General features: G+C 32.4%; 2 protein-coding genes across 3 annotated transcripts; one reads left to right on the forward strand and one right to left on the reverse strand.

Annotated features, from left to right (window-relative positions):
- The first annotated feature begins 214 nt into the window (after positions 1-214).
- LOC105344953 (uncharacterized) lies at positions 215-2,834 on the forward strand. The gene is made up of 8 exons (XM_066084482.1): positions 215-344; positions 436-526; positions 673-783; positions 991-1,041; positions 1,380-1,469; positions 1,593-1,664; positions 1,828-2,123; positions 2,265-2,834. Exons 2-8 carry the CDS (start codon positions 476-478, stop codon positions 2,287-2,289), a joined length of 696 nt encoding a protein of 231 aa, XP_065940554.1. The 5' UTR covers positions 215-344; positions 436-475; the 3' UTR covers positions 2,290-2,834.
- Positions 2,835-3,954: 1,120 nt separating this feature from the next.
- On the reverse strand, positions 3,955-20,503 carry LOC105344954 (myosin-IIIa). Of its 2 annotated transcripts, none has more exons than XM_066084483.1 (30): positions 20,255-20,503; positions 17,841-17,959; positions 16,012-16,077; positions 15,713-15,851; positions 15,297-15,388; positions 15,048-15,162; positions 14,810-14,957; positions 14,445-14,562; positions 14,248-14,365; positions 14,080-14,151; positions 13,790-13,931; positions 12,746-12,971; positions 12,475-12,639; positions 12,196-12,329; positions 11,961-12,077; positions 11,773-11,842; positions 11,306-11,361; positions 11,071-11,220; positions 10,712-10,823; positions 10,355-10,606; positions 9,846-10,012; positions 9,581-9,626; positions 8,246-8,406; positions 7,656-7,728; positions 7,191-7,349; positions 6,456-6,651; positions 6,141-6,247; positions 5,794-5,941; positions 5,164-5,250; positions 3,955-4,980 (listed from the first exon to the last, which is right to left on the reverse strand). In XM_066084483.1, exons 1-30 carry the CDS (start codon positions 20,295-20,297, stop codon positions 4,823-4,825), a joined length of 3,756 nt encoding a protein of 1,251 aa, XP_065940555.1. In that variant the 5' UTR covers positions 20,298-20,503; the 3' UTR covers positions 3,955-4,822. The 2 variants fall into 2 exon arrangements, with proteins under 2 accessions (XP_065940555.1, XP_011451184.3); XM_011452882.4 differs by having other exon boundaries at positions 17,841-17,995.
- Positions 20,504-20,765: the final 262 nt, after the last annotated feature.

A 20,765-nucleotide genomic window follows, 5' to 3' on the forward strand; every position in this document is an offset into this window, starting at 1 on the left:
TCCAGCATTCAGTATAATGCTAAATAATGGAACGGAGTTTGTTTAAATGTTTGAACATAACATAAACGAAACATGTTTATCAATTTAATTTAAAAACAAAACAGATAATGGGTAAAACGTAGATCTATGTACTCGGAAAGAAATGAGATAACACCAAAAACAATATATATAGCAAAAAAGATATTGTTTAAACATTTTATTGTGATATCATCGCTCATAATTATGTACAGTATAGGACCCTTATTTCTGACGTCATAATACGATGACTTCAATGTTACGTCACAATCAACTTCGATATCAACGTCACAATGCATTCAGATAGTTACAGCTGAAACATTGAGAAGGTGAGTTAATAGCAGTGATTAATATTATTAAATATTTTGAACACTGATTAGATAGAAATGTGAAAATTTAATCAAAACAATTGTCTTGTAGGTACATATCATATTACAAAAAGAAATAAGTTCTTCTGACGATGGCAACGTGTATTGGCTATTACGATGAAGTCGAGAGGGAGATGGAAAGGGTGAGCAATTTTACAGCTACCATATTATTCACAATGCATCCGTGAGCCATGCACCAATCTTCAAAATGAACAAATGGTCACTGTATCTGACCACCCCGTATCAGCGGTATTTGACGAGAGGTTTTTAATTTAATTTTTACTTGCAGAGATTTTTTCCGAGGGAGGTGATAGACGAGTATCAAGACTCCTTCTACAGACAGTATGGGATTATACCAGATACTGCAAAGCCGCTACTGAGTGACTTAACCCGCCAAAAGGTGGCTATACAATCTAATTGCAGGCAGCGTGTCCTGGAAATTAATTGATTTTGCATAATATTGAGTTATTAAATATTTATAAAATAATCATTTCAAACAAAACTTTTTATAATCATATTTTCTACCTTTTTGTTTGCGAATAATGTAATAGGTAATTAATTCTGATTAAATTCTATCTTATGTATAACAATTAAATTTTTTTTCTAGAAACAGCGAGAAGACGCTTTAAGCATTGAGAAAGTCTTGAACCGAGTAAAGGTACAACTCTTTATATTTCTAAACTTTAAGGGAATAAATGATATGACAGTGATATCCATGTGTCCATAACTGGCAACTTTATTTAGAAATAAAGATTTACTTTAGATTTTACTCGTCAGAGTAATATGATTACCGTTAGTTATACCGGTATACATCTATGACATTTTGGCAAGGCTGCTTTTTCCGTGATAGCGTTCAGTATTATAGTGCCTAAAATCTTGTTTAGTCCAAGACACGTCTTTATCCTCGTTACTTTCACCTCAATATATGATTTAATAGACGTGATTGATTCATTTAAAATAATATTCGTCACTGAACATTTATGCTTCTAAACACAGGAATACTTTAGAGAAATCCTCAAGGATTGCAGAAAAAGCATCAGAAGCGAACTTTTAAAAGTCAGACTTCCTAACCACGTCTTGGTAAAGGTATGTTATACATCAAATGGACACATTTTATGGAATAATCATGCATGCAATCATATATTATTTCCTTTGCATTTATTCTTTAAAAAATCATTCAAACATCATTCTGTTTGTTACTTTAAACAGGCCAAAAAGCTACTTGATATGTTTAAAGCAAAGAGAAAGTATCTAAAGAAAATGCGCCCCGAACAGTTTCTGGTGAGTAATGAAACTACATGTATTTTATTGTAATCTAACAAAATAACATTCATGCATACTATATGTGTAACAAATTTATCAATGCATACTTTAGTGTGAATTGTCCAAATACATGTACATGCGTGTATGAAAATAATTAGTTCCGGTTTTAACCTCTTTCTAGACTCTTCTAAACGACTACAATATAACAACAGAATATTTGAGGCAGTACATGCTGGACAAGCCGAAGCACTCTGCAAAAGAGAAAACAGACCTCTCATGGTGTGTCACAAAGCAAAAACCGGAACTGACGTCAGGGAACAGAAAATGGGATATCTCAATGGACAAACTACTGAAGGTGGAGATAGAGCAAGAGGAAGATGAAGAGGATGACGGTTTTGCGCCTCGTAAATTGTTCCTTTCTGGCATAGAAAGCTTCAAGCCAACCCCTGCAAAGAATGAGGTGCAGATCATGGAATGGTAAATAGCACTAAAAATATTTATACAGCAGATACATGTGTATAATTGTTATTCATTAGTGTATATTGTACTGTGCAATAGAGTTACGTGTACTTTGTCAGCTACAGGTATGTATAATTCCATGTTTGTTTATCATTACAGCAAGACCATTCGTCTGAGACGTTGATTGCGATCATTCCTAACCTTAGAAAAATTTGAAGAGGATTTTTGCTTAGTTCTGGAAAAAAACCCAGCTGAATCACACATTTGTTGCAATATTTTGACATTTTAAAGGAAATAATGCTCATCGATGGACGTATTTACAAATGAAAAGAAAAGAGAGTGTTTGAACCAAAGACCCGTGATCAGTTCTTGATCTACACTATTTCATGTTTTAAATGCTATAGGATGCAATTGACTTTTAACCTATAGTTTTGGAAATCTTGTAATACACTAGTATTGGCTCTAGAACTGCATGATTACAGGTTCTCATTTTATATATTTTTTTACTATCAATTTTACATAGTTACATATACATGAGTTGATTTCGATTTTTTTCTATTCTCTTTTCTTTGTCAATTTTCTTATTAGTGTGATATCTTTATATTAAAAATTGAAACATTATTGCAGAGTTTACATTGAATGCAGGTCATTTTTTAACGGAAAAAGATTGAATACTAGTATTTTGACGATTTAATTTTCTCTCTTTGTAATAAATTTGTTGTTTGAACATTTTGTTGTCATGTGTTGTCAATTATACTAAATTTGTTTATGACTTGAACAACAAATCACCATTACCTTTTCATATTAATACTGAATAAATTGAGATAACCACTAGATGAAAAGTCGCTTGGCTCACAGAAAGACCTGAATATACGTACGGATTATCCAGGTAAAACTTCATCTAATTGTACATGCGCTAAAACAAAGCCTATGTATACCACGAATCCGTTCTATTACTATGGACAACATATTTCCTTTTAGATGTATTGGAAACCTATATCAATTTGTAGGTTACTGTATTATTTCATTACTGGTATTTTTATAGTCTAGGGTCATTTCTTGAAACACAATCGTTTATGAAAATATGACCCATCGATTCACGGATCTCGGACTTCGACCTCTGGTAATTAGAATACGAAAAATTACACAAATTGTAAAAAAAAACAAGGCGATCGGCGATAAATAAAAAAACGACAAAGAAAACGGACGAATATGGAGGTCAATGACTGATAGAAATGTTGATCCTTATTGCAAGGGGGTGGACGAAAATGGATATCATGACCCATTAACAAGAATGAAATTGTCACAACAGTTGGTGTCAAATGAATTTCCTTTCTTTACCTCAATTTTTAGATGTGTAACACACTACAGATGATAAAATTTTTACCGACACAAGGAAATACTACGTTGATTGATAAATCGATATATTCATCTACATGTGAGTTAATTTCCCATGAGACCTAATCTCACTGCAGCTAGGTTTTTGCTGAGTAAACATTGAATCAACACCCGTGTAGCTTCCATTTGATACGAAATTTCACAAACAAATTACCTAGAAACCACAGTTTGCCCCGAAACAAAAGATCTAAATGATGAATAGTTCCGCTCTCAGGAATTTACATATTATATTATTTATACGATATGCACAAATATCGAAGTTATTATGAAAACATGTTTAGATATGTTAGATAACAGAAAATAATGAAATTCACTTAGAATTGAATTTATAAAATATATTTACCACGGCATATAAATCTTCAAAAGTTACTCATACTGAATATCCTGTAAAACTGTACTGGATAAATAAAATAAAAATTCATCATTTAACTGGATATATGATTTCAAGTCATTTTGATTTCAAAACTTTTACTAGTATTGCAATGGTTAAACAGACATTTACAACCAAGGGAATAATATTCGAACTTGCATAATTATATGCATTATACTCATATTTAACACAAAAGGTCAACAATGTCACCTTATATACATAAGAATAAATCATTAAAATTGTTTAAAATCTTCACCCAATGCATGCATAATTGATCAAATTCCACACAAGAGGTTCGTACTTAAATGAAAAGTTTTCTGTAATGTAGGTATATTGGAACAGGTGACAAAAAACTCTCTTTGAAAAAGCTATTTTGTATAATTGTAAAAACATCTTTTGAATAAAAGGAATAAATGGATTAACTGACCAATATTTACATTCAATTAGAGTCTTGAAGTCAAACCATACACTGATGTGTGCATTATTGTACTTCACATATGAAGAACCCCAATACAGTATAACAACGTATTTCTATTAAGAAATATTGATTGTATGGATAATTCAAGAAAGTACTTGCATAAAAACTCTCAAATCAAAACAAAAACTGAACAAAATATCTGAATACTAAAGTAAGTGTAAAATGTTGGCACTGATTCTATTATGACAAAACAAAGTTTAATATAGTTGAAGTTAAATGTGTTACATGTATGTTTGAAATTTTATGCATTTCTGGTCTACAATGGTGTAAAATAGAACACTATTCTATAAATGTACAATGTAAAATATACAATGAACATCAAATCAGACATAAGCATAAAAATACACGTCATGGTATTGTCTTATTTGGAGTCAATCATGTTTTTCTCCGTTTATGTTTTGTACATGTCAAAAATATTGCATTTAATACCGGGCAAGGGAACACATTGAAAGACTGGAGACCAATTGTATGTTATGATTCCTCGTCTTCGGCTATTTCTTGTAATGCTTCTTCATCCATCCTTTTTTCTAGTTTTATAGCGACCTTGACCTTTGCCCAATCTCTCCGGACGGAACTCCCACTCCCTGGGTACATCATGCTACTGATGACACTTCCGGGGTGCCCTCGTCCTAGAAAAAAGTTTATTCACAACAGAAAATGTAAGTTTTACTCACTAGTAAATAATATAACTGCTTAAAAAAAATTATTATTTTATAATATTATTTTATTAATTTATTAAAGACTAATTATATATAAGGCCTGTATATTTCCACAAGCCTCATATCTATCAATATGAGAATCATGATACTAACCAGCATGTCTTAACCCTCCAACATGAGACTCCGGTTCCTCGTAATGCTCTTGCAGATACTCAACATTCAAATGCAGCATTTTTGATTCTAAAGGTAAACAACACAACGTGTTAGTGCCAATCCTAAATTTCTAAAATCCTTATTAATTAAAAAAAAATTCATAAACGATGTTATTTAAAACATTCATTACTAATGCCTATTAAATTCTACGTAGATAAGTTCTTAAAAGTCCTCCACCCATCTGGAAACAGTTCTGTATGGAAGCCCAAACGTCTAAACAACTTAAATCTAGCACGTGTTTGACATGAAAATAAAAGAAAAAATTTCGATTTTGGGGAAAAATCGACTTTTACAATTTTTACCACTATTTATAAAAACCAAAGTCCCTGTAGTATTCGAGCTCTGGACCTGCAGATCAAAGTTTCGACCATTGCGCTAGAGCGATATACACCAACTACTGGCAACGTTAACAGTTTCTTAATGGGTTAAAATCGCCATTTTAGTGACGTACTTCCATAAAAAGTAGAAGCCACAGGGTGTCGAGTATCTTTCATTGAAAAATATTCTCAATCAAGTATATCATATGATGTTGAAAACAACAATATAATTAAAAATCCTCGAAATATTTACTTTGAGCTTCAATTTCCCAGCTGTAATGAAGATTGTCTCCAATGTTTTTATCTTTCTTCATGAGTTCAAATTTGGTTTTTCTAAGTGGTGCTTCTGAACCCTCCAGCCCCTTTCGTTGGTTAAGCTTGGACCAATGTCGTTGCTTATGCTACAGCAGAGAAATATATAGTTTCAATTATTTACGTCAATGATAAGCATTTTCAAAAGATTGAATAATACTTGCATCTGTTGAATAGGCTAAATGTTTAGTTGTTTAATTTCTATTAGCAGCTGGTTGAATCAGCGGAGAGTTGTATCATAATGTATATTATATGCAACCGGAATGCAATCGTTACATAACCACGTACTCTGGCCGCAAGCTCGTCACTCTTTTCTTGTTTTTCCAAATCCATTTCCAACTCTTCTTCTGTGCGAACGGCGAACTCTGCCAGTTTTTGTTCGACGTGTGTTTTAACTATATTATATTTAATATGATAAAGTTATAGATTTGTTAGATACACAATCACTAAGGTAAATTCTTTTTATTATTTTTTCAAATATGAAGCATACCGATATCTTAACACCGATATGATAAATAAAAATAGCGTTTCCCGGTGTTATAGTGTTACATGCTTATCTTGCTTTTTTCAGATAATTATCAATAACTCTTCTAGAATATTTACCAATAGGATCGTCAATTGCTCTCAAAGCACATAGGTTGATAACAAGCAACCAACAAGGTGTATCCCCGGCCTCTATCCCATCTTTCACCAGACTTAAACACGTGACGCTTTGATATCGTAATATGGTGTCGTCACCATTTGGGTTAATTTTCATCTGGATAGCCATTTGACACTTAAATTCCTCCATGTCAAATATCTGTGAGATAATTAATATTAACAATTGTATTCATGTGTATATTCATATTAGAATTTGTAATGCAGTTTAGAATTAACAGAAAAATATGTATCAAAAACATATCCAATACCGTTGACAGACCAATCTCACATTTATATCATTTTTCCCTGTTCAAAATTCGTTCTGATACTTTTGTGCTGATTTAACGAAAGCTTGTAACATAATCTATCTTCCACTTAAACACGTCTTGGAAAAAGCCCAAAATGCAGCGAAGTTCCAAGAAGCGAAAATGAAGCTGATACAAAATGTTCCTAGCAAAGAGTACACCATTGTACTTAAAGGTACGTGAATAACTAGGTTGAACATATTAAAATAAGCGGGCTAATACGCCTTGGCAATTAACCACACACACATAAAAACAGATGAAAATTAAAGATATGAAAACACTCATTTAAAACTGTTTAAAAAATCTATGTTGCATGTACATTTAAGGTAAAAATAGCATCAAAACAAAATAAACTTAATGTAGATACGGTGTATTAGTGTATTGTAAAGTTTACCTTCACGGGCACATGGTGAGGCAGTTTCCCCTCGTGATTGATGACATCCAGAGAGAAGCAGTGTTCTGAGGGGTCGTCATGGCCTCTCACGATCACGGGGTTCTTGCCTAGCCGTGTCGCCGTGATGCTCCCGTCCATGTCTTTCCGGAGTTTTACTCCCTACCGGGAAATGAATCGATCGCTTAGACATTCTTCAATACATATGTAATTAGTTGCAAGGGATGATTAGATTGTATCATGAATAAATGACGATCAAATATAAGTTCTTAGTAATTGTTTCAACGTAATTTCAATAAAACATTTCTTAATTAAAGAAAAAACATTTCTTTTCTCTGTTTACTCGAGTGAAGAATGTAGGTGAGCAGTTTTTTGTTTTTTACTACGGTGACTGTATTTACCTTAAAAATTCTTCACAACCGTTACAAACTCTACAAGGAATCATTCGTGTTACAGTTATAAACGCACCTGGCCAACATAAGGCAATATACTGGCTGTTTCGTCGTCCCGATATTCATTACGGAAGTAGGACAGGCTTATTCTTTGAAGGTAAACAAAAACCATATTTAGTAATTGATACTAATAAATGTAACATGATTAAAAATCCATAAAAAATGTAATTTTGGTGTTTTTTTTTTTAAATGGCCATTCCGAATAGGTATTGTTCATATAAGTGAAATTTCTCTATTTCTATTGTTGTTATTGAATATTTTTTGAAAGGAAACGTTGCTACATGACCCGCTATCTTTGTTAAATAGCAATATGAAATGATAATAATAAAACGTGCTTTATCAAGGCGACAGTGATCATGAACAGGAACTTAATAGCAAAAGTATTTGTTTGCATTGTTTGTTTGATTTTTACTTTTTACTTTTTTTTCTAAATAAACATTAATATTTGAAAAATAGCAATAAAAAAAACTACCCTCGAGAGTTATTAACAATAATGTTTGGAGATTAGGATCATAGAAACTAATTTTGTTATGTTCAAACTAATAAAACGGAGAGGGTTCACGAAAGCTTCAAAGTTCTTAAAGTTAAAAAAATGTCCTTAGTTACCTTTCCCCGTCAAACTCTGAACCAACTTTTCCGTCGATGGTCACCTCTCTCTCTAGTATGTAAAACTTTTGAACAATTCTATCTCTCTCCAGGTACACTATTTTGCACCAGGCATCAGGATCAACAGATTTCCATTTTGCGTGTAAATGAGCCAGAGATTCCTGAATTAGAAAAATGGAATTATTTATTTATAAACAAATTGTAGAATGTATTATTATAATACGATATCGGAAATGGTTATCATTTTAGCATGTGTATTTTTTCTCTGCCTTAAAATTGTTGAAATTGATCTTGTCAACGGATTTGTCAATTGTGCTAAATATGGTTACATGTATATATTGTATGTGCAAATGAAACTTATATCATAAAAATAAAAAAAAATGTTTAGCATGTGTATACGGAAAAAAATAAGAGAATATACCTTGGATACTACTGTGGTTTCACCAATTTTCGTTGAATACCAATTTTCATGGATTTCGTTTTAAGTTGATCCATGAAATTAAATGTTCATTGAAATGCAATTTCTATTAACATTTTGTATTGATGGGGACATTGGCCACGAATTTACATATCCTTGAAACTGTGATTTTCACTTCATCCACGCAAATTGATACCCTTGAATATTAATGAAACCACAGTATATGTATGTATACTGTTCCTAATGATAAAATATCTCTACATTTTGTACACTAAATACATTGTACATTATAAATCTTGGATTCGACGATTACCTCTAAGTAAGTAGAATTTTCTTTACGACACCCTGTTTCCTAAATTCAAGCATTTATTAGTAAAAACTACTGTTAACAAACAAACAAAACCCCCAAAACACTAGCAACAGACATTAGGAGGAGAAAAAAAAATAGACTGGCAAACCTGAATAATATTATACTCCATGGATTAGAATTACATGTAACACATGTCACAACTACCGAGTCCCCAAATACTGGTGATAGAACATCAACCTAGGCGCTTTATATGCTGTGTTCGACTGTGCATAAACGTTGAAATCGATACAGGGCGACTATAGGAGGACGGACGCTTTATAACACACGAAACATATTGTTATGGGTGTGTTTATCAGTTACAAGGTCATCTTAAATTTGTGCAGGTGACTGTGTTACATGGCGATTATTTAAATAACCACTTCCTTCTTTAATATTTTGTCATCCAACATATTAAAATCATATTATCAAACTTTTTTTTTTACCAAGTATACGAAAAAGTATTTCAAACATACAAAATTATACATTTATGCGTAAATATTTTGTGTTATTTTTCTAATTAAAAATCAATATAAGTTATTTTTTTTGCTCTAGATATGAGGAACTATACCTGGGCAATTTGATACAATTGACGTCTTGAAGCACCATATCCAGATCTAAACGGATGGAAAGTAAAAAAAAGTTTTGAGAAAAAAAGAAACTCATTGCAATCGTCTAAATCAAATATTATTTCCTTTATTACCAAGCCATTCTGAGGCGGTGAAATGATTTTATTATCAAATTGCTATAAAAGGTGTCGTGTTATTTGTATTCTTGGTAAACTGTTCTATTTAATCCATTACGAGTTACCAGTAATTCACTGCTTTCCTTTATACCTAGAATTATAATACTCGGATTGCACGTGACCACCGTAGTGAAAACTTTCCTCCATACTATCGTAGTCTGGAGCGTCGTATATATCGTCGTCCATACGCCTCGGTAGTCCTCTCCTGACATACTGAGATTGTCTGGTACTTCTTCTCCTCAGTTCTTGCTCTTCCAGCTGTTCAATTCAAAATGAGGATTTTAAAGTAGTAGTATGACTTGCATACTGGTGGAGTCAAAATTAACTGTAACTCAATTTTCGTATAATTATTCTGTGGGTAGCTCCTTGTCAAAAATTAACATTCACGTGCAAAATGAATAAATGAAAACATTTTTTAATTATTGCACACAAAAGCTGATGAACTACATACTTAACAACCCGACGAGCTATTACAACATTAGCAAATCACAAAAAAGCCTCATTAAATGATCTCACGTTTTATTCTATGAGACTTTGAAAACTCTTTGTGTCTGTAAATAAAACATGCAAAAGGAAAAAAAAATACTTTATCACTCTTACTTTTTTTCTATAATGATGTTTGTCAAGATCATTCGTTGAAACCATTATATGAAACAGCTGATCTCCTGTTTTGGCCGCAATGTTTCCAAGAGAGAACACTTGATCTTTGCAATATGTTATATATTGCAGCGTGTCCAGAAACTTTCGACGGGCAAGATACATCTGAATTGTAGTTTGAATCAAACGAAGATCCGAGATAAACTTTTCCAAACACATGTTTAGTTGATCCACATGCCAGTATTTCAGAAACACCTGCGAGGCAAAAAATGTTTCTGGTAAGTCCATATGATTCACACTGAGAGAGAGAGAGAGAGAGAGATTTTCTTTTTAGTGTTAGGTAAAGCAGTCAGATCATACCTTTGATTTTCCAATTTGATAGTCGTACAGTTGAGCTTTCTGTAATATTCTATCGCAGTTGGCTGGATTTATTTCAACGGATTCAGTAACAGGAAAGCCGACTACTTTATACCTAATTTATGATTGCATGAAAACAATATTTTATTTCAAATGTTTATCATTTTATCAAAAAATGCTTGATAAATGGTAACAACAGTAGGCCTTCGAATTATTAACACAAAATAACTAGAAATTAACATACATGTTTTTAACTTCAGAGTCAAGAGTAAACCGATGAATATCAAACTATTAGAATCTCACAATACCTAATGTTTTTAGCAATTCATGAGAAACATCCACAAGCGAGACGTAGACAATACCTGTTATTGAAATCTTGCATGTGCATACGAGTAGGATATCCCAATTTTCTTATTCTGGTCGTTTCGAATACACCAGTATTGAGAAGCTGATTATGAACAAGTTTTACGTCAAAAAATCCGTATTGTTTTTCTGCATTTGCCCGAATACATCTACATAAAACAAAACATTAACTGAGTTAAATCGAATTGAAGAAAGAATTTAAAATAAAATAATGCTATACAAAGCTAGCCTTACCGAACAAACTGGGGTTCTGATGCTTTGAGATTCTCCATAAGAGACGCAAGTGAATTCTAAAGAACAAACGAAACAATAAACTTAAATACTAGGTAACTTGACTTAAAATATCAAGTAATTATTGCTAATGAAGAATAATCGGATAATACAATTAAATTCAGAGTTTCTGAAGTAAATTTATCAAGCATATGAAATAAAATCATAGTTCCATGCAAATCATTTGAATCAATTTTTAAGATTTATTTTACATTCAAGTCATATTGCTAAAATCGACGAAACGCTTATTTTTTTCAAATATAAACATGTTTTGCTACGTTGTCTCTTAATCAGCGACGATAAATTGAGTAACAGTTTCCAAAACTATTCATTGTTCAGTAGTTCACGTAAACCTACATTAAAACATAACCTTGATTACAAACCCTAGATCTTTTTTATAAAGGACGAAGTGTTTAACATATTCGACCTACCCTGAAATGAACACTTGTTGAAGTACTTGACGAATTGGGTATAGCAGGGAGTGGGCGATCTATATTTGTTCTAAATATAAAAAAAAAATCCGTTGATATAAGAATAAACATGACGATTGATCAAAATAATTTCACTGTTCCTGTAAAAGGTAGAGCTGAAGGACAATTTCGCTATCACTAATCTTCACCTTTGTTTTATTTTCTTTCCTGCTCGTTTTGAGAGGGTTTCCCCTGGACCTAACGCTGGCATGTTTGGTTGGTTCCACTCAGGTACCGTCCATTGGCTGTTCCGTTTGTCAATGTTTCTTACAATGTTCAAGCAAAATAATATGAAAATAATATTTAGACAATCCGAAGAATTTGTAAAATGTAATGTCGCTTTCTTTAAAAAAAAACCCAATCAGATGTAATAGACTGTATTACCTGGTGTTACTGTCAGGTCGGTCATCAAATAGCTCATTGATTAACCAGTTGTGACTATTTTGCATAAGGCTTATGAAATTGGTACCCAACGTCTCTCTGTTTTTCTCAATAAAACCAATGGCGTTGTATGTGACCTGTTGGATGCGATATAATTAACATGCATTGCTAAATAACAATCAAAGGCAACCCCCCCCCCCCCCCCCAAAAAAAAACACAAAAAAACCCACAACAACCCCCCCCCCCCCCCCCCTAGACAAAACACTTAAAAACCCAACTAACCTGACCTGCATAATGTTCTATTGTAAAAACCGGATCTCTTGATTTGCACCTTTTATATACATCATTCTTCCCAAATTCTTTATTCATGTGATCTACAAACGTGCCATCTGTTGACATTTGCAATCTGCATTCATCTTCCAAAATGGCAAACAATCCGATAGGTCTCTATTCAAGATATAACAATACGTAAGTCTGAAGATACTTCAAAAATTAAATTCATGATAATATAGTAAAATGATCACAGATAGAGTATTATAAGCTTCAAACTCACATCAAAGAAGAGACCAAGAATTTCGTTATTGTTGGTAAATTTGATCTTTGGCTGTTTGATACCCTCTGCTTGATATTCTTGCAGTTCCCATGAAAATATGTAAGTATTGAAAAAGCTCTGCAATTGTTCATTAGCACTGTTAATGCACAACTGTTCAAAACTGTTCACTTGAAACCTCTCAAATCCAGCCATGTCCAATAAGCTTATAATTCCAGCATCAGTATACCTATACATGTAGATTACAAAGAAAGTTAAATACAGGTTTTGATTAAAAAAGAAGTGTATCGTATAATGAAACTGTGAATATTTATTTAAATGATCCTCAATGTTTGCCTTGATAACTATATGTATAAGTTATATTTTCTGTTACTTATTTAATGTAATTTACATCAATTTATGAAATTTTTGTGTCAATGGAAAATCGCCAATGTTACTATAAATAGCACAAATTTAAAAGTAAACAAAAAACCAAACAGCGTCAAAGTAAAAGCTTCCGCTATACCAAATAGTTACACAAAGAGCCACGTTTTGTCAAATGTGTTGGCATTTTGTTTCTTCTTTTTTTTAGTTTTCTTATTAATAATGTGTTTTAAAAACAAGACTATGCATTTTGGACACATACAATGCGCATAAATTTCCATGACCTACTGTGCTGCGCGTTGAAGAAATCGGGATTGAATACCTAACGCTTGTTGCAAAATTCAAGGCAGCAACTGTTGAACTTTTTTTCTACTAGACAGACATATTTTTGTTTATAGCCGCTTTGAAAATTTGGTCGCTCTCTGACGCTTTGCCGACATTAAATGCATGAGAGAGAGAGAGAGAGAGATTTATTTTCAGTCTTTACTACACAATATGCATAAAGACACACCAAACGAGCCCGGCTTTCAGTACTTCAGTACTTTGATTTATTCAGACCCACCAAACTGTGTTGAACAATTAACCAAAAGAAGATGAATTCAAATAAATTACGACGCGTAAACCTAGCACCACATGGAGACCCATAAAGAGAGAAACAGAAAAAAAAAGATTACAAAAACTGACCGTTCTTGGTCGTCCTGGACATGAATGACTTGGTTGATTCTTTTCACTATCCAAGTAAACAGTCGGCTATATAGGGCTTTACACAAGGCATCCCTGCCATCACACGCCTCGTGCATTGACTTCAGTCTCACGATCCTCTCGCCTTCACAGAATAATAAAATAAAACTTAAATTTCAAGACACCTTACCAATAGCTGATCATCATGCCATGCACATTTCAAAACGATTGTAAGATTATTTTAAAAAGAAGAATAACTGAATGTTGTTATAAAGGTTTTAATCTATGCTAACCTCTGACAAAGCTTGATGAAGCTATCAGGACTGTTACCAGGTCGTCAGCTTGCAGGGAGAGTAGTCGGCTTCCTAAGCAAATATATTATGTATTAGAATATATTCTTAAAAAGTTAACAAACGATTACATGTAAGTAGAAAAAGAATGAAGTAAAAAGAAATAGTTACCGTAATCCACCTCGTCTTCGTTCACTATGATGAGCTGCTGAAGTTCGGGGTCTGGAGCAAAGTCGATGTTACTGAGATGCAAGATGCCAGCCATGATGGCAAAAATTATATTAACGATCTGAAAAGTAGCAAACACATTGAATACCGTTGTAATTATTGACGAATTCTTTGAAGTATTTTCATGAATTGTGTCTCACCTGAGAAGGAAACCCTGTGTCATTCATGGCTTCTTTCAATTCTTCAAATCCGCTCCTGTTTGCCTCATAATCCATTTGAGAAGTAAAAACTGGTGCCCCGTGTCTAGGGTCCGTGATTCTACGTTGGTAGAATAGATATGTACAATTTCTATTGCTACATGTATACTTCTAGTATAGGGTCAAAATTCAATTTAAAAAAAATGAGTTTTAGTGGGCGTTTAGCTTAGTTTGTATCAGTCAAAAATTCCGAATATTTCAATTTCAAGTTTGAATATTTTCCTTTACCTTTATATATAGTTCTTCTCTTTAGAAGATTAATAGATTATCAAAATGGAAAGGGACACGACCACAACAAATAATATTACCTGTAGTGTTCCGGACGACTCAGATAGAAATGTTCGATTTCGTATTGAGACAATCCAGCAAACATATAGTAGAATATATGGAAGGACCTTTCACCATTTCCACAGTGTACGACTCGACTTTTCTCTAACATGTGTTCCGTCACCTTTGCTGAATAGACATGTAAATGAAAACTGTGATAATTGCTTGATTTTGTGTAAAAATACTCTGAAACATGGTTTTGAGCATTAAACCCTTTACCTCCAATAATCTTTCCTTGCTTGTTGAACATGACTTCAATGAGCTTCCCAAATCTACTGGAATTGTCGTTCATTGTTGTCTTAGCGTTTCCAAAAGCCTCTAGTATAGGGTTTATCTGTAATGAAAGTCACAATTTTTTATCCTCTTGCCCCTTTAATAAAACGTACATTGTAACTTTTGTTTTTGTAACTTTTGTTACTATATGTATAAATACAAATAATACTGATATTTATTTGTAAATGACCCAACCTCGACTATTTGTTCGGCAAGTTTAGTTGGCTCCTGTGACTTTGACATACGGGCTAGCTGGGCTATTGTCATTTTCGTGCTCTCCGTTTTACCTACCAACGATATTGGGAAATAAGGAAGCAATGCACGAAGATTGATAAAACATCACATTTTTGTTGCAAAGAACATGTAGTATAAAAATACTTATAATGAAATTATAAAGATGAATTGAAATTATTCATATCTCTTATTCTAATAGATTACAATGTTACATGTACATGTATCTACATCAATGATATTTTAATAGAATGATAAAAATAATATTTCTACAAACGTATTATGCACTCAACAGATGTATCACATGCACATATCACTATGGCATATTTAAAGATTATAATGAAATGCAAGAAACTATTCTAACATGAGACGTTCGCTACCTGCTCCTGATTCACCGCTGACTAGAATAGCTTGGTTGACTCTGCCCCATATCAAATTCCTGTAGGCTTTACTTGCAATTGCGTATATGTGTGGAGACAGATCTTTAAGATTCTTGGCTTCAGAATAAACCAACCCCACCTGAAAATAATTATCTTATTTCATTACTGTATATAAAAATATATTCGAGGATTCTTCAGTAATTATATTTGCTTAAAGTAGCTAGGTTTTGACAAGGAGAACAAATCTGTCACAGACAGTAAATTTTAGTAATTAACAAGTAAATTTGTTTTGTCCATACCTCCCCTCCATAAATTGGCAGCATCATGTTTGGGTTGACGGCCACTAGTATGTCTCCAAGATAAGTCTAAAATAAACAAATCATTTGAATGTAAATATTGTTACCAAAATATGTATTATTCTCTTTTGATTTATGTACTATTAGATGAATGGAGAGTGTATGATTTAATGGGTAAACTTTTTGCAGTTGTTTTGGTTTTATTACGATGTTCTTAAAACATACAGTAGATGGTAATATCATTTTATAATGTATTTTAAGATCATTAAATCAGGATCATTGATTGTCTCAATTGTATCAGATATATGATTTGTGAAGCCTATTACATATACTTTAAATTTCATAGCGCTGACAATGAAAATTTACATTATTAAAGACGAGAATACTGATTTGTTTTTAAAGAATAAACGCAAAACACCCGTCACTATTCAAATCCATGTAGTTTATGTGACTGCAACAAATCATGGGCGAACGATCTGTTTTGTATTTACTTTAATTGAAGGTAGAAAACATAGCAAAACATCTCCTTTTTTTTTAGAATTCCACTCAATGATTTGTATGCAATTATGTACTAGAGTATTTTAAACTTTGCTTGCGAGGTTAATTGTTTGCATTATTCAAAGTGTGTTAACTAGAAACAGTCATCTTGCTTATAATGCTTAATATTTTGTTAGCGAAATTCTGCAATAAATTTTCTGAAATATCTGCATAACTAAACAAAGTCCCGAGGGTTGCGTGAATCAAGTGAGTGTGTAGTATTAGTTTGCATCTGATTCTATAACTACAAATAATTCTAGAATTACGATCATTCTTATCTTATCTGGCGTTAAGGGGTCACAAATTAAACAAATTTTAGTTTCACCAAAATATATAATAAAAAGACAGACGTTTGTTTAAATAGTTTATTTTTTTATAGTTTTCTCCAAAAATATATTTGTTCCCGTTATACGTCTAAGTTCACAGTCAAGAAAACTTAAAATGACACTACTTTTTCATTTAGAAGAAATTTTATTAAGAAACTTTATTAAATATATAAATTAAAAAAGAGATTTTTAATGATTGTTCTTGTATTATAGTTATCTATCTTGCAGCTGCACTGTATATCTGATGGTCAGAGTGTAAACAAGTTGAATGTATATCCAACAGATGGCCAGTATTGAAATTTTCTTGTAACTATCGGCGTATTTAGATCAGTGGTTGAAAAAAGATTTTCATTCACTTTTATTTCTCGAATTTCATATGTCACGATGATTCCCATTTTTGGATGTTTTGTGTCTAGCTTTGATTGATATACCGGAAGGTTATGTGACTCTAAAGAAGTCAAAATATGAAAAGATTACAAAAAGACGGATTGCAAATAGAGTGACAAAAGGTCTAAAAGACAATATATATATTCAGATACCATTTGTGATTAGGTAAAAGAGTAGCAACAAAATATTTCAAATGGTAATATTTGATTATTTTCTTTCACAAGAAGATAATTGTTGGCTACCTCTAAGTGTAGACATAAACCGAATCGCCATGTATTGCAATAAAGCTGTTTTAAGATAGTGCTTACTTTTTGACTGACAGACAACAAGGTGTAAACCCGATAACACTTTTTGCTTATATTGGGGTAAGATATCAACATTATTAAACCTAAGTCTTGTAGGGTTGAACCATCTTCCCAAACCAAGGGTTTCTGATCCCCATCTCTGCCCACAAACGCCGAATTGAAAACCCTTGACTTTGGAAGAAGGATTCAACAAATGTCATCAATCCTATAGGTAAAGTTTACAGTTCATACACATTCTGAAAGATGCAATTTATTTAGTAATTAATAGATATCTTACATATATGGTATTTCTTTCATATCGTCGTTTTAACTCATGAAGAAGAGAATCCTCAGTCAGGTCTCCAATAACCGCCATATCGTCGCCATAACTCTTTTCTGGTACTGCCATTTTGATTTCTGCTTAGAAACCACTTGATGATATTATTTTTTATCCTGTGAAAAAAACTTCATGGTTGCAATGGAATGTTTTATATCTTGAAATTACTTATCTCTAGATATATATTTTTCTAAACATGGTATCTTTAATCAATAAATCCGGAACGCTTTGCTTTTTATGTCTAGATTCAGTTGCTTTGATTTGATAGTGAACAACCAAAAATACACAAAAGGTCAAGTTTCCTATTATTTTATTCATTCAAACATTAAATTGTGATATAAAAACACGTTGAATATAATTTTGAAATGATCTTAAAGCCGTAGGGAAAATAATACTAGTACAGAAAATATTGTTTTGAATGAGGAAGTATTGAAGCAATTTAAGACCTTAATCTCTGTAACCTATTCAACCCGTAATGGACCATAAAACTACACAGTAAACTGCCGTGAGAATGAATTGCAATTATGCGAGAGATCCACTGTGAACAGCAAGTAATTATCCTACACGTGTGTATTTCTACATCGTAAAGACTCCTCTATAGGTTGTAATGTTGCCTTTCAGACCGACCCTGCCTTATTTTTTTTTTTTGCACGCTTTGCAAACTAAACACAATTCTAAAGAAAGACGGAAAATAATATGATGATAGAAACGATTAAGCTACATTAGTTTCAAAATATCTTTTTTTAAATACAATTGAATTAAGAACTGTATGTATTAACAAATTTCTTTACGGTCTAACAATTACGGTGTAAAGGACACTTGTTATCTTACCAAGTGTGTCTGTTTAAGTTTTTCAAGGTTACTAGAGCTAGTGTATCTTTTTCTTTTTATTACAGATGGATGCAATGTTGATAGGTCTGACATTTTATTATACAAAACAGGTGGAATGCTACACATCTCATGAGCTATCAGAGCAAAACTCACATTCTTTGTTCATATTTGGATTTAATTAATGTTTTTTTTTATAAGAAATCTGCAATTGATTTGATGTAATCATGTAAACAACGAGAAAATTTTTAAATTTTCTACACAGGAATGTGAGGGTCTATACATATTGTATCAGATGATTAAGTAGAAATGGACAGTTATGATTTCAATGATATCAGACATTCGAAGACAAACTGGGTCTTATTTCTAACTTTCAACAAACCATAACAGAATTCTTTATCAGTTTATGTATCACTAAGATGACTTCTATTAGAAATGACATAGCTAGCTAATGGATACTTTAGGTACACATTCATCAAATTTATTTTGGCAATTTCTTAAAAAAAATATTTTTTTTTTCAAACTCGTGTACGTCAAATTTACGGTAGTTTGTTATGAAGAGTTTTAGAATAATAGCATTCTTTTGCAATGATTCATTTAGGTCCCAATAATCATCAATTATATCAAATTGACAATAATTTTAATAAGCAGTTTTATACCTCTAGATTTAGATTAAAAAACAAAGTCCATTCTTTGAAGTAGACATTGTGTTTAAGATTAATGTGTAAATCCAGCAGTAAATCATTTATTTCTATTTCAAATATGTTATACGTTTTTTTTTCTTGAATTCATGTCATGCAATACATATGAATTATCGATATAAACTAATGATTTTCAAAGATCCCAAGAACTTTCCTAAATCGAGTAACTGTTAACGCAGACAAGGTCTCGTTACAAAAAAGTAATGCACCTTATTCAAGTATTTATCGATTTTTGCCATTTTATACCACGGTCTTCTTTTAGTCCGCAACATTACTCAAAGAGAAAACGGTCTTATGAAGTTTACACTTTTTACATATATGCAAGGTTCAAGATATGGTCTATATAAAAGACGAATATTTCAAACTGATTTAAATTACATGAATCCGAGTTGATATCGAAGTTGTCGAGTAAGCAGGTGTTGTAAAATGTTTTGCTCTTGGAAGTTATCTAGAAGAAAAGAGCTAATTCATACCTTTAAAAAACGTCAATTGCAACATCTTCAACACTTGTTCTTAGAAGTCACCATATTCTATTTTAGGTTTTACCTACTTCGAGATCGTTAATATAATACATTTCCTCGTCAGGCTAACAGACACAACACAACAGTTCAGCAACATCAAATGTCATCATATATAAACATCTTGTTAACTAATTATTTCTTTATCGATAGAAACTGAATATACAAATACACTGCAGCGATTGCTTTTGCGAGAATTTAGATTCTTAGAGTGATCGTTAATAGTGCTTGTCCTATTTCTAAATCAAGCAAGCACAACACTTTAAACTCATAATCAATCTCCGTTTGAATGATCAATGACACAAGAGCTATTGTTATCAATACCTACCTTCAAGATTATACAACTTCCATGACATCATGAACAACAACATCCAAATATAGCGACCACATCGCCATCCATTTTTTTACCCACACACAAAATGAAAATCGCCGCGGCACAGTGTAAATTTTTAGGTAAAATCACGTTTAAAGGGTAGAATTACAGCTGCTTTGTATTGTCGGGGCACCCAGTAAGGGGTTCAGATCACTTGAAAGAGTGCAGTATTTCAATAATCTTATCAGCTGATTGCTGGGACGCCTGTCAATTGCAAGGAGACTCGATATGGATAACCACCGTATGCTCTTCTTAATATAAACTGTATTGAATATTGTTATCAGCAAATTCGTACAGGAGTAGGACTACCTACTTTTTACAAACACGTGTACACGTTCTATTTTGTGTTTATTTACAAACTAGCATTACGGTTTGTGCCTTTGATTTTTTCTTTTATCACTACTATTAATAGAGTGTGTTTAACTTCATTATTCAAGATATTAGACTCATTAAGTTTTGGTTTATT

This window comes from Magallana gigas, chromosome 5 (genome assembly GCF_963853765.1).
Source record: "Magallana gigas chromosome 5, xbMagGiga1.1, whole genome shotgun sequence".
NCBI classification, from domain to species: domain Eukaryota; kingdom Metazoa; phylum Mollusca; class Bivalvia; order Ostreida; family Ostreidae; genus Magallana; species Magallana gigas.

Excerpts from the sequence above, each read along its gene's own strand:
- LOC105344954 (XM_066084483.1), bottom strand. The coding sequence starts at position 20,297 with ATGTTGTTGTTCATGATGTCATGGAAGTTGTATAATCTTGAAG. Across the intron at positions 11,362-11,772 it reads CAACAAGTGTTCATTTCAGG|AATTCACTTGCGTCTCTTAT; the intron begins GTAGGTCGAATA and ends TTTGTTCTTTAG. Across the intron at positions 4,981-5,163 it reads TGGAGGGTTAAGACATGCTG|GACGAGGGCACCCCGGAAGT; the intron begins GTTAGTATCATG and ends ACTTTTTTCTAG.
- LOC105344953 (XM_066084482.1), top strand. The coding sequence starts at position 476 with ATGGCAACGTGTATTGGCTATTACGATGAAGTCGAGAGGGAGATGGAA. Across the intron at positions 527-672 it reads TCGAGAGGGAGATGGAAAGG|AGATTTTTTCCGAGGGAGGT; the intron begins GTGAGCAATTTT and ends TTTTACTTGCAG. Across the intron at positions 1,042-1,379 it reads AAGTCTTGAACCGAGTAAAG|GAATACTTTAGAGAAATCCT; the intron begins GTACAACTCTTT and ends TTCTAAACACAG.